At 34.2% G+C, this 13,269-nt stretch overlaps 1 protein-coding gene across 1 annotated transcript in view; it reads right to left on the bottom strand.

Annotated features, from left to right (window-relative positions):
- LOC134658289 (uncharacterized) overlaps positions 1–7,890 on the bottom strand; it is a 45,451-nt gene extending 37,561 nt beyond the window's left edge. Inside the window, exon 1 of the mRNA XM_063513898.1 lies at positions 7,255–7,890. Within this exon, the coding sequence (XP_063369968.1) occupies positions 7,255–7,297 (43 nt within the window). The 5' untranslated portion in view covers positions 7,298–7,890. The remainder of the gene's footprint in view (positions 1–7,254) is intronic.
- Positions 7,891–13,269: the final 5,379 nt, after the last annotated feature.

The raw sequence follows: 13,269 nt of genomic DNA, 5'->3' as shown, positions 1-13,269 counted from the left end.
AATACTTCTAAGGATATTCCAAGCTCCTTTGAATTTGCTTTGAGCGTGCAAATATTATTTTACTAGCAGAGATAAATAAAATAAGAACTGAAACACAACATTTCTTTATTCCAAAGAAACACGAATATCCGTTTCTCAGAACTTCACGGATTTAAAACGCGTTACATAACATACTAAAAGCGGTATGAAACGGTTAAAATGATCGTAAACTGCAATAAACATTCGAAGGGGCAATAAAAACATTTTGGCATGCAGGCCAGGAAAGTGGTTTTAAAGAGTTATAAACGGCCTCAGTGTACCGGTGACGTATTGTTAGGGTGGATATCGTTTCCGTTACTATATGAGGAATATAAAATAAAACCTGTCACGAATATATTTTAGGCCGCTTTAAACCAGGCTAAGTTTAACTTACCTAAATGAAAGAGTGATAAAATACAAAATGAAATGACTAACTACCCGTCCAGTTAGTACTTTTATCGTGTCTTTTAACTTATAAGTTATAACATTTAATACAAGAATGTTACATATAGCGTTTACTTATTAAATAGTTTTTGAAACGTTTATATAATATCAACGATCTCTTATCAAGCCACTAGATGATGATGATATACCCTAGAATACTTACATACTTTTCGAACAATACTAACATACTATACTTAGGTATAATATGTCCATTGTAACTAACTAATAGTATAAAAGTTAAAATATCATTCATTAATTTACTCGTAAGTATTCCTATAAGTTATATTTTAACATTTCATTTCACACACATGTCTAAGTGTGAATAGACACACAATAAATTACAAATCATTAAAAGTAAAAGCCAACCCTACAACAGTAAACCCAACTATTTTCGGAGCGGAGCGGAAGCGTTTTTTCGGCCTAGGCCGGTAAGTGTCGGTTTATTTAACCGATGTTTATTTGAAAGTTGGGTTAAACAAGCCACGTCTAACGGCTCAACTAGGGTTAACTGTAAACAGCTCGTTAACTTTAAACAATAAACAGACACGGAATCTATCACGGGAAGGTAAACTTCTCGGAAATGCGTAACACGGAACTATTAACACTACGTTGAACAATAACAACGCAAAAGTATACCTTACATATATTATTGAAGGTTGATAAAACAATAATACTCAGTATAAATAATTGTATTTCATAAATACTAAAACTTCATTGTCCGATCGTTTTGGCTACTCGCCAATAGGTGGCGCTACAAGGCAACAGTTAATAAATTCGCTTTTCATAAAATACAATGCACAGCCATAGTAAAAAATCTATCGTTAGTAAAACGCGAACGGTCAAAAGGTTAATGAATGCACGGATAAATTGGCTGTAAAATACAGCCGTTGCGATAAAAAACTTAAATCGTGCCGATATAAAATAACTGAGAAATATCAGCGCCAATTAAATTTTTACGATGAAGCAAGTAGTTACTCATCTTAATCCATTTAGTGGCTTGTAACAGTAAAAAAACTTTATGACTCTGGCGTTGATTTGGTTATTACACAAATCGACTGTTTTGGAGTTTTTTCTTTAGAATTTTTTTATTACTTGCCCAATGACACGAGTTTAAAACATTATACCAATTTAATATTTTGGAAAGTATCAAGTGCTATGTCTTGGATATTTTTAAAGTGAAGGTACTTTTTTTCGAAAACGGTACCTATGGGTAAGTAAATGTATATTCCACCTAATGTATAACACTAACATTAGATGACAGAATTATAGGTTTTTTTTTAATTCAGTTATTTATATTTTTTACTAAACTAAAGCTAATTTTACAATGAAAGGTATCAAAAAGTCATAAAACTAAACATTTGTCCGTTTTCACGGCACCCGTCCAAACTTTCCAAACATGGCCGTCATGTTTTTTCAAACAAGTATAAAACCACGTTAACTCCCGATAATCCCTAAAACATTGTCAACAAAGTTCCACCATATGGCGGCAAAAAAACTTTTGACAGCTACATTAACATGCCTGTCCCTTGTCTCGGGGGAGACGAGTTTCCCGTTTTTTACAAAATTAGCATTTTTCATAAAAAATACGACAAATTTTTAACCGACTGGGGTATTTAAAGTATTAAAGTCCGAATTTTAACCTCGATTTTTTATGATTTACTTACAAATTCCCATTTTTATACAAGATACAGTATGATAATATAGGGTTATACCAAGCAATAATCCTATTACCAAAAGCTTGCAACAAAATTTACCTTTAATCAAATAAGGAAATCCGAAATAAATTAAGGACCTTCAACTTCATTTACTTACCAATAATGGGCGTTTTCTAAAATAAATATTGAAAACCCGATTCTCACAGATCCTGGTGTTTTTGGGTTCTTTCAACTCAGAATCACTAGCATATTCAATCCTGATGATAATAAAACTTGTCCCAAAAATTTGTATGAAAATTGTACCTTCCACTACGTCACGTCCATACAAGTGAAAAATGTTCTCATAATAAAACGTGACGTAATGGAATGGACATTTTGGGACATCTTTTTTTAAATGGCGGGATGGAGAATGCTGTCAATTCTGAGTAGAATGAGCCCAAGAATGTCCAGATTTGAAAGAATCAGGTTTTCGATATTTATTTTAGAAAACGCCCTAATACCAATTTCTATTCAATCTTGAAACGAAGACAACAAATAAATACCAATTTATGAATACCTACAGTGCTAAGAATTGTATACCTGTACAACGACCAACCTAAACAACTTAAATTAATTATCTTTAGTTCACAAAGTAAAGTCCATTTTTATCGTGAATAAAACATGTACAGTCGTCATTAGATATATCGGAGCAGCCGAGGTGCTCGAAAACAACTGAACACGCACTCTAACGCCTTGACAATAGGGGCGTTTTCAGATATTTGTGAGCGCCTTGGCCGCTCCGATATATCTGATGGCGGCTGTACTCCTTTAAGCTGCCACAAAACTTCAATCAAACTTCGCAATCATTAATAACTCGTGCTGCAACAATATCAGACAAAGAACGGGCATTTGCATTCATTTAAGAATCTCAAAATCATAAAAAGATTTCAACTCCTTAAGAGAAATAATCAATCACGAACAGAAAACTTCAAGAGGCATATTAAAGGGAATTTTATTTGAAAGGACTTAATCAAGCAAAGCATCTAAAAAGGTCAAGTATTCTTAAAGGTTCATTGAAAACGCGTTTGTTACGGGCGGGAAGTTTCGCTACTCGCCGACAGATGGCGCTAGCGGTTCCGTGAATGCAACTTAGTTACGTCTTTGAATCGTGTTAATCGTCTTACATAAAATACGTAATGCGCTTAGTGTTTTTTTATTGTATAATCTCATTTAATGGAGTATCAGTGAAGCATTATGGAACTTAAAATGCTTTATTAAGCGGATAAAATAAAACGATGCAGTTATACAAGGCGTTTGAAATCAATTCGTTTTCACGAAATATACAAAATACAAATAGGTTTAGAAAAGTAGCAATGAATACGTAACTGACAAACGAACAATGCCAGATCAGTTTCAAAGGCACAGTAAAAACCGCATACCTATTTAAAAATACTTTGACAAAAACATGAGACGGTAAAAAAAAGAAATAAGTTCCAAAATCGTGTGCGCCGGTCACGTTTTCTACGGGCAGCCTCGGAGTGGGCACTTTCTAAACACAAACTCGGCCCAAAAGGGATTAAAAATGCTCTCCATTGATTTATTATCGGTCGAAGATAACATATTTTGCGTCGCTGCTTTTTGACTCGATCATAATTTCACTCGGTTTCGGAGCACGCCCCGGTTATAAAATAAATGTAGTGCTTTAACTTTATCCATTAAGCTTTTATGAACATAAAACAGTTACTTTAGAGCTTACAGATTGATAAGCGCTAATTCGATTTTGTGCTTTTATAAGTATAAAAACGAAGTTAAATAGGTGAGTTTTTATATAATTCGAGCAAATTTTTATCAATGTCACAGGTAAGTAAATTATAGGGTTAGAAATATTTTTGATAAAACTCTAATGTCTTGGTATCATCTTGGGTCGTCCCATTCGTTTTTCGTCAAGTTCTTAAATTAGTCATATTCTGCTTTCGTCACTCATTCTACATTGAAAGCCACCGACGATTGTGACGAATGTAGAATGAGTGACGAAAGCAGAATATGACTAATTTAAGAACTTGACGAAAAACGAATGGGACGACCCAAGATGATACCAATGTCTTTAAGTCTGGCTGTCTTAAGATAGACAGGGGTTAGAAATATTGCAACTCATACATTTTATCTAATAGATAAGAAAACTTGCTATTCGGCAAAAGTTTAGGTACTAAAAGATAATTCTATTATGAACGCATTATTTTTGGAATAATTTGTAATTTAGATAAAATGTTGTACTACGTAAGATAGGTAGGTATGTAGGTTTCAATTAAGGTATTGATTTACTAATATTATAAATGCGAAAATAATTCGGTATGTTACCTCTTCACGCTTAAACTGCTACTGAGCCGATTTAGATGAAATTTAGTATGCACATAGTTTGAGACCCAGGAAAAAATATAGGATAGTTTTTTTTTATAATCATCATCATCGTGCCACGCAGGCAAATTAGCGGGCAGAAGTTAGTTAATCATATGACAGTTTTTAACGATATATTTATTTATAGGTAGGTATATTAATTTGTTTTGTATATTTAATTAATAAAAATAAATTAATTCGTTTAATTCAGACCATATGATCATATCAAAACACTTTCCTCGACATTTTCTATTGAGTATACATTATAAGTAGGTCACTAAAAAGTTTTCGGCTGTATGAAAATATAAAACGTTATTCGGTAAACGAAATAACACGGTCTGGTTGCGTTCTCCATATCGTATCCATATTGCCAATTACGTTGTCGGGTTCACTGCTTCCCGAGATACGGTTACGATGTAAATAAGATTGACGTATTTCACGATTCTATTTCTAAGACGGGTAAGGGCAAACTGAAAGTTTTTGGAATAGAGAAATTTTTAGGAAGTAGGCAGTCAATCTTTATTTTAATGAGTGCTTTCATATGTGTGTGGGGTGGTCAAAAATTATGGGTTCATACTTCAATCATGCTGAAGAAGGAAAAATCATTCTCGAAATAAATGCAAAAAAAATGACAAAAAATTAGGTCAGGTTAAACAAGAGAATTAACTCTTTCTGATCACGCGTATAAATGTTCATTAAAAGAACCTGTGATATTTTTACTTTACTTTCCGGGGTTTAACCATTTTAAAATACTTCAGATAATAACCCTCATTTAGCTCAAGAAAAATATATAAGCTTACATTTTCGCAAAGGCGCTTTCGCATTTTTCTCGTGGAAAAGGTAGCAGTGTTTGCCTTTGCTTCTAAACTAGCTTATTATCGAAGTTGAAAAAATTAATCTTTGAAAAGAATTTACTTATTAAGTTAAGACGATTATACGATAAGATTAAAAGTAATTTCTTTATGAGATTAAGAAAATTGTCACAAATCAAAATCTTTTGTCAAAAATTAGCCAGAAAAATATGTGGATCTGCAAGGATGAATATCGTTTGGTTTTATATTATTGAATTGTTTTTTTAAAGCTTATAATAATGTGTTTAAAAAAACCGGTTGCGACATTCCCGGCCACTAAGAATTCTCCGTGCTCCCGTTTGGACTTTCACCGTACCATGCAAATGTCATGCAAAATAAATCATGTAAAAACGTTTCCTCCACATTTATCATTTGGGCAATTCATAAATTGTACGTTCCGCTAAAACTTATAGCGTTGTCTCGGAATTCCGTGTTTTTGGCTTCAGTCCAGTAAATTAAAGGAAATCGTGAATTTACGAGGATGCGATTACGAACGATCTCCGGCGGGCAAATAACGATACGTGATGTTTATTACTATAAAAAAAAAGATTCTTATTCTTAAAAAAAATCTTATCAATATACTCGTAGGTAGGATGTTTGGAAGATATCACTCTTTTAGCGAACAGATAGCCTGTTGTCTGCCTCTTTGTTTAAACAATTGTTCCTTTTTTGAAATTGTATCGTTTATTGCGGTGTGCAATAAAGATTATTCTATTCTCTTATGCCTTTTAACTATTTTTAGGACCAGTTGAAAAATATAAACAAAAATGGTGTTATTACATCGAAATTTAGGAGTTGTTAGTTTTTACAATGTTTTCAAAGCAGCGGTCATAAACTTAGAATTTAATGTAATGTTATAACTATAAAATTCTTTATATTGCTGTAACAAATTGAATGAAATTTTATATTTTATTAGAAGTCTGGAAAACTCCCGATAACACATGCCATGGCAATGATATAAAAAAGCTATAAGTAAATAGGTTTGCAATGATACTCTTTAAATATCATAGAAAGGGCAAGAAGCTTAAAATATCGGGTTTTTATCAAAAGATCTAAGCTTTGCGTGTTGATTTAAAGTCAAAATAAACCTCTGTTTTAATAACATTTTTCCGAAACAAAAAGCCAAGTCTCAGAATTCTATAATGACATTACATTTTCCTCGTTAAAGAAATTTACCGAAGTGATGATTACCTTAAATAGGTGCGTTCCTAAAATTTCTGTCACAAATCAGTTCACATTACATTAAATTTAAAATTTAAATTAGCACCGATTTACGACTTAAATGTTAAGTCGACTTTGAGTCGTTAATTGGTGTATCTATTTTAAATTTGGAATGCGTGTGGTCCGTGACATTTAATACCGTCCTAATTGACATGGATTTGACGGGGCCCATAAAGTCGATTTACTTGTGTCGGGGCAGGACTGATAGTTTATGGTAAGTTCAACTGTCGGGGGAACAGTTATTTGCGGTAGCGTTTAGGAGACGAAATTGATTTTCGTGTAACTTGCTTTATAAATTCTTGTTTTGTTAAGTATATTTAGGATTGTTATCCATTATTTGAAAATTAATTTGTTTTTTTATCGTTAAAAACTAAATTGCTAAAAATTACTGGTGATAGTTTTTTTTTTTACTTTAGCATCAACAATTTAATTATTCACTTGACCTTTTTTTGCAAAGTCTACGAAGTCTTACGTTTTTATTCCAAATTTGTATATTCATTTCGGTTTTTAAAAGAATTATTACTTTTATTTCATAAATTAATAGCGGTAATAACAATTATTCATCGTCCGTTGATTTAATAGGCCAATTACGTACTCTCGCATAAATTAATAATTAATCACAACCGCACAATAACTCATGAATGCAAGTGTCAGTTGCATTCAACATCACAATAACTCATGAATAAACTTACCTAAAACTATCAATATGAAACACAGGCTAATGTACAAGATCATCAGGATTCTTTGGTAACTAATAAACTAAATATATCACACGCACAGACAATCATCTACGTGACTGTCGAATTTTTTTATCACAGTTCACATCACTAACTACACAGATTCGGCCACACTGCGATCCCATCAGGCCATCACTACCAACATTTTTTGTGCTCAACAGGACCACAACTTTTTTCGGTCGTCCAACTTAAACTTTCGGTCATCGTACGTCGTCGTAATCCACAGACTGGTCACTTCCCATCACTAATAAACACTGTTTTTAATTAAGATTCGAATTCGGAATCTTTTAACACACTTTGAGTTTGTTTCTGTTTTATTGTACGATAGTTTTGCCGGAGCGAGCGACAGCGGTCTGTCGTCGGTGGCGGTCGGGGCCCAACTGGCGTGAAGTTCGTCGGGATTGGTGTGGAATGCGCTGCGCATGGTTGCCACACCGACTCCGCTCGGGTGAACCCGGCCGAAGCGAAGAGGCTCACATTAAGATTACATCCCAAATAGCCCGTGTAGTTTTAATTCGGCCGGTTCATAGAACCAGTAACAGTCGTGCATTGTTGGTGGCGTCGCCCTCGGTATGGCATCGCTCGTTTTCATAACATGACAGAGATTCTACTTTCCGAATCTTCCGTCTCTGTCGCTCGGTCGTTCCAAATTTAAGTTATAAAAAAACAGGTAAACGCATCGGGCTTACGGTCCCGAGGCCTATTATTATTATGAAATATCGAAGTTTGGAACAATCTTCAATTAACGCTTTTGTGTAGGGATAGGGATCAAGTTTCAAACGTGGTTTAAGCTTTTGTAAAAACAGATTTGTCTTTAAACTCCACACCTAACAAACTTGACAAACAATAATTCATAATGGCTGGTACATCGCCAGTTTTTTTGTGACTTGGCTTGCTACACTACCGAGTGTCTAATACCAATGTTTCAGGCTTTAAAGTATTTTTGGTGCCTATTTAGTATCTACAGAAATATGAACGTTACTTCTGAATCGATACCTTCTCCAATAAAACTTAATCACCGGAAAATCCGCTTGAATAAGTAGTAAAATTATTCCAATCTTTATAAGTTCTTCAATAGATTTCTGATACCATCAATAAGCAAAAAAGCCACGAAGTAAATTAACTCCTGGCAAATCTTTATCTTTATTAGGCGTTCGGTTTTATATGATTAGCTAGCGGTACGTACGATTTCAATTATACGTCTTATCTCCAATCTGAGCTTTAAGCGAGTTCCATAATGTCGTAAGAGCATTAATATTTGAAACACATACAACTTTTTAGAAGAACTACGGAACCTAGACGGGCCACACTACGTTTCTTAATGTAGCCATGATCTTTAAATGTTTTTAATGGGGTTGTGAAATTGATATCAGATAAATTGGTCATGACATTGTGTAGCATAAAAACAGCTTTGATAATGCTTGAGCTTTTTAATTTTATAAACAGTATCTACCTGCTGTGGGCTTGTATGCAAACAAGTATGAATTAAATTGACTTGAATGAACTTACTAAGGTAAGGTATAATTATGCACTAAGGCATTTTCTACGAATATTTGCGGACAAGAAATGTTTTCCGAATCATACAATATTTCCCAATCGTTAATTAATTTTTTTCTTAATAAAATTGGTTTATTTTACGCATTATGTATTTTTAATTCCCATAATTTGTAGCGAACAAAAATTACTAGAGTTATATCTGTAACGTAATTTCAAAATACCTAAAAGAAACCTAACTTACACATTCTTCGCGTTGGTTTGATGACATATCCACACAACTACGACCACATATCTTTGTTCAAGCATGGTTAATGTAATGGTTGACAACGAAACTCAACCGCCTGTTGTCTAAAAACCACCCCCAAAAACCACCCCGCAGTCTAAAAAACGAAAGGTCGCTATCAGTCAGTAAATCGAACCGAAAACGGGACAAAAACAAAAAAAAACAGCTCGTTAACATCTATGGTCACTTTTTAAAACTGATCTAACTGTTAAGCGGCCTTATGTTTAAGCTACTATAGCTTAAAATAAATACTTTTCGAAATAATGGTCAGCCAAAATGCGTTTTGGTGAGAATAGATAAGACCATGTACCTAAGTGATATTGGATACCATAGATAAATGCCAGCAAAAAGCTTTTCAAGTCAGATAAAACTAAAATTGACGACAGACAGAAATTAGTGAATAACTCGAAGCTTAGATACATACTTCTTTTTTTTATATTTATAGTATAATTTTCGTTTTTATATTACTAAAATAACCTACCAAGCTTCAACAAGTACCTAAATATAGAATTTAAACTGTTGTGAGACATACTAACATTGAATAATTTTACGGTTTCTAAACTTTAGACTCACTTGTCGCGCGAGTGACTTAAAACGAGTATAAACCGTAAAAATATTTAGTAAGTAGGTACCTAAATATCGATGTATTTTTTATGAACTTGGCTTTGCACTAACAGTAACAAAAAATGTACGACATCCGATCAAAAACTATTCGAAGTACGTTCCAATGCGTTTCAGATGATATTAACTTATTATGACATCTCCAACCGCAAAAATAATAAATTACAAACAGCACAATTCGACTTAACTGTAATAATCGAAATTGAAATAGTTCAGCATTTTAAGGCGTAAACAATTTTCGTCTAAATTTCACGGCGCAAACCCAAAATCGTGTGCTATTAGTAAAAACGCCTCTGCGTTTGAAAAAAGAACAAAAAACCAGGTAAGGTTGGGACTACTTGGGACTCTATAGAATTATAAGGTACAAAGTTACTTGGGGAACCTTAGGTCGGCGCTGTTTTTATATTATAAAAGGCGAAGCGACTAAAACCTTTAGTTACAAATTTATCCACTGGCAAAAATAAATTTGTGGCTCTGTAACACGCATAAAATTTCTATCTGTCATGGTGTATACGAATCCGAATAAACGAACGGAATTTCCATTTTATCTATGCAAACGAAATATTGTCGCTACATATTTAAAATATCGAATGCTTCTGACAGTTTGTTTGATTGCTTTTATTTCATTCGTTTCCATTCTGTGGTGACAATTTATTTTGTTCCATTGTAATTTAATTAAGCGTTTACCGTATTATCATTTGCGATAATTAAATATGAGTGTTACTTATTTTCATTGCACAAATAGTTTTTTTTCATGCTGATTTCGAAAATGTTCTCTATTCCAAAAACTTTCAGTTTGCCCTTTACCGACTTAGTATGTAGGAAAGTCGATTTAAGTAAAATGCTTTTTTATGAATTTCTTTTCTTCTTTTCTGGTGATAAATAACACGAATAAGTTATTCTATTGTGTGTTAGTCATGACTAGCGCTTTTCGTTTTGAAAGTGGACTAGTTTTTATTTACATTGTATGACTCAGTGAACTTTCGGCGCGTACGCATCGAAAGTAAACATGGCCGACTGACAAGCTTAGGGCGCGTTCACATTAGGCGTAAAAAAGTTTTTTTTTCGCTGTTAGTGACGTAGGTAGGTGCTATCTGCCGTAGTGTGGTCTCTCTTTCTGTATAGTAAAGGAATAGGACAGTAGGTAACTGAAATCATAATGTTATTTAATGAGAAACTTTTTAGGCCCAGCTTTTCCGTTTCCATTTTATACCACCACTCAAGTATCAAAGAAACACAGTACAAGTTACAAATCAACAAACAAAATTAATTTGAAATATGACATTTGTAAGTAGTTTTTTAAGTTAAAATTACTAACGTTCTAACATTCCGTAAAACTGAAAACTCCTCCTAAAAAGCGTCTAGCGAAAGGTTTAGGGACTTTTTACAAATGTCTTAACTTAATAACTTGCTAAGTAAGTCCCACTTGCACTATCCCACTATCCCGGGGTTAAGCGGTTATACCGTTAACCCAGTGTCAAATTGTACTGGTAACCACGGTAACTCCAGGTTTAACCGATTAACCTCGGGTTAGTGAATGGTTCAAGTGGCCCTAAGAGGAAATAACATATACATTATTCTATCCCTCTCAATAGAAAGCGCCGACAGATAGATCTATAAAAAAACTCGTAAGCCGAAAACTGTATGTGTAATGTGACCGTACATTTGGGCGTGTCGTCTCACATGCGTTTTTATGATGTGGTAGGTCTTGTGTAAACAAACACATCGTTGGCCACCTGGCGGAATGTTCACAGAATACTACTATCTTCAACACTGTTTAACCTCCTGAGACCCCCGGTACAATTTTTTGTACATATTCCACAATTTATTATGAACTTTTATTGAATAACTAAAAGTTCCAAATTCAAAAAATAAGACGTTTAGTATAATGACACTTGCGTACTTTTGTTCTGTCAAAGTCAGTACAAAAATTAGCCGGCCTCAACGGCTATTACTGTATCTAACTTTGATTTCTTTGTCAATCAAAAAACTCGATTGAATTAAGAAACATCTTATTACCAAAAACGAATTAGATAATTACGTTTCCGTATCCGTCGATTGTGGGAGGTCGCCGGTTCGACGCTCGACTCGGCCCGGGCCCGGACACAATGGGGCTTCGCTCTGTTAGTGTTTATAAATAGCGGCACTAATCGAATTTTGTCTTAGACGGGTAATAATATATTCTAAGGTTATTGGACAAGGAATAGGTTAGGTGATGATCAGACATAGAAGTTTTTGTGGCTAAAACGAGTGTTTGACATAATGAAACATCGATAAATGTGTTATCGATATGTCATAGAATAATATTTAAAAGATTGCTTCTATTTGCTGTAGGTAAGTTAGCGAGAAATTTCAAGAATGCAAATCAATTAAAAAGCGGTACATAATTTCTTTATATGTATCAGAAATCGCAGAAATCGCGAAGCGTCTGGTTGACGTAACTGGTGACCGAAGAGCTGGCGGCTACCTCGCACAATGTATCAGCATTGCGATACAGCGAGGAAATGTCGCCAGCATCCTTGGTACAATGCCTCAAGGGCCTATTTTAGATTTAAGCTAGTTTTTAATTTCTTTTAGTAATACACTGTATATATCTTGTTTGTAAATAAATGATTATTCCCATTTCTTTATTACATATATTTAGTAAATATCTGGGAGACCGAGCTTTGCTCGGAAAACATATAAAAACTCGAAAATGCGCGTTTTCCCAGAGATAAAACCTAGCCAGATCAATTTCTCGCCCCCAAAAACCCCCATATAGCAAATTTCATTGAAATCGTTAGAGCCGTTCCCGAGATCCCCGAAATATATAAATACATACATATAAATAAATAAATATGCAAGAATTGTTCGTTTAAAGGTATTAGATTAAAAATTAAAACGTAAACTATAGTATGTTACAGTGCAAAAATAATAGAAAACTACCTACTGTCTAACAGAATATAAAACACCGCGTGTCTTGCGTTCCATTGCAATTTGCATTCTAGATTAATACAAGAAAGGCATAAGTAACCCATTTTTCCGAGGCAACTTACCGGCGGTCCGAGTGTCCGGTGTGTCAGTCAAAATCTATTATAAACCCTTAAGAACCCTTATAAAGATTTCAACACATCTAAATACAGAAATCAAAAAGACATTTATTCGACAAATAGACCTCCACTTCTAGCTTTGAGTTCGCCCGGGAAATAGGACACCTGAAGAGATCAGCCGTCGATTCTGCAAACACTTTACAGGCAAAACAGAGATAAGATCCGAGCGGGTACTACAGGCTCCGCCATCTTTGACATTTCTATTTCTGGATGGTAAAATCTGTGGATACTTGAGGTAAAACAAGCGAATAACGCATTTCAATGATCCGTAAAAATCACGCTTACGCTTAATAGTTGATTGTGTCGCAAGAGAGCAAAATTACATATTTACGGCGAGGGCGTACATTGAATCCTAAACGAAGCGAAGGATATTCTATAATATAATCCCGAGAGAAGCGAGGGATTCTAAAGTAGAATCCTGAGCGTAGTGAGGGATTCAAGTGTTACGCCCAAGGTGGAAATAATTTTGCTACCATGTGA

Source organism: Cydia amplana, chromosome 22 (genome assembly GCF_948474715.1).
Source record: "Cydia amplana chromosome 22, ilCydAmpl1.1, whole genome shotgun sequence".
Lineage (NCBI taxonomy): Eukaryota > Metazoa > Arthropoda > Insecta > Lepidoptera > Tortricidae > Cydia > Cydia amplana.
This window is presented reverse-complemented; position numbering and strand designations above follow the sequence as displayed.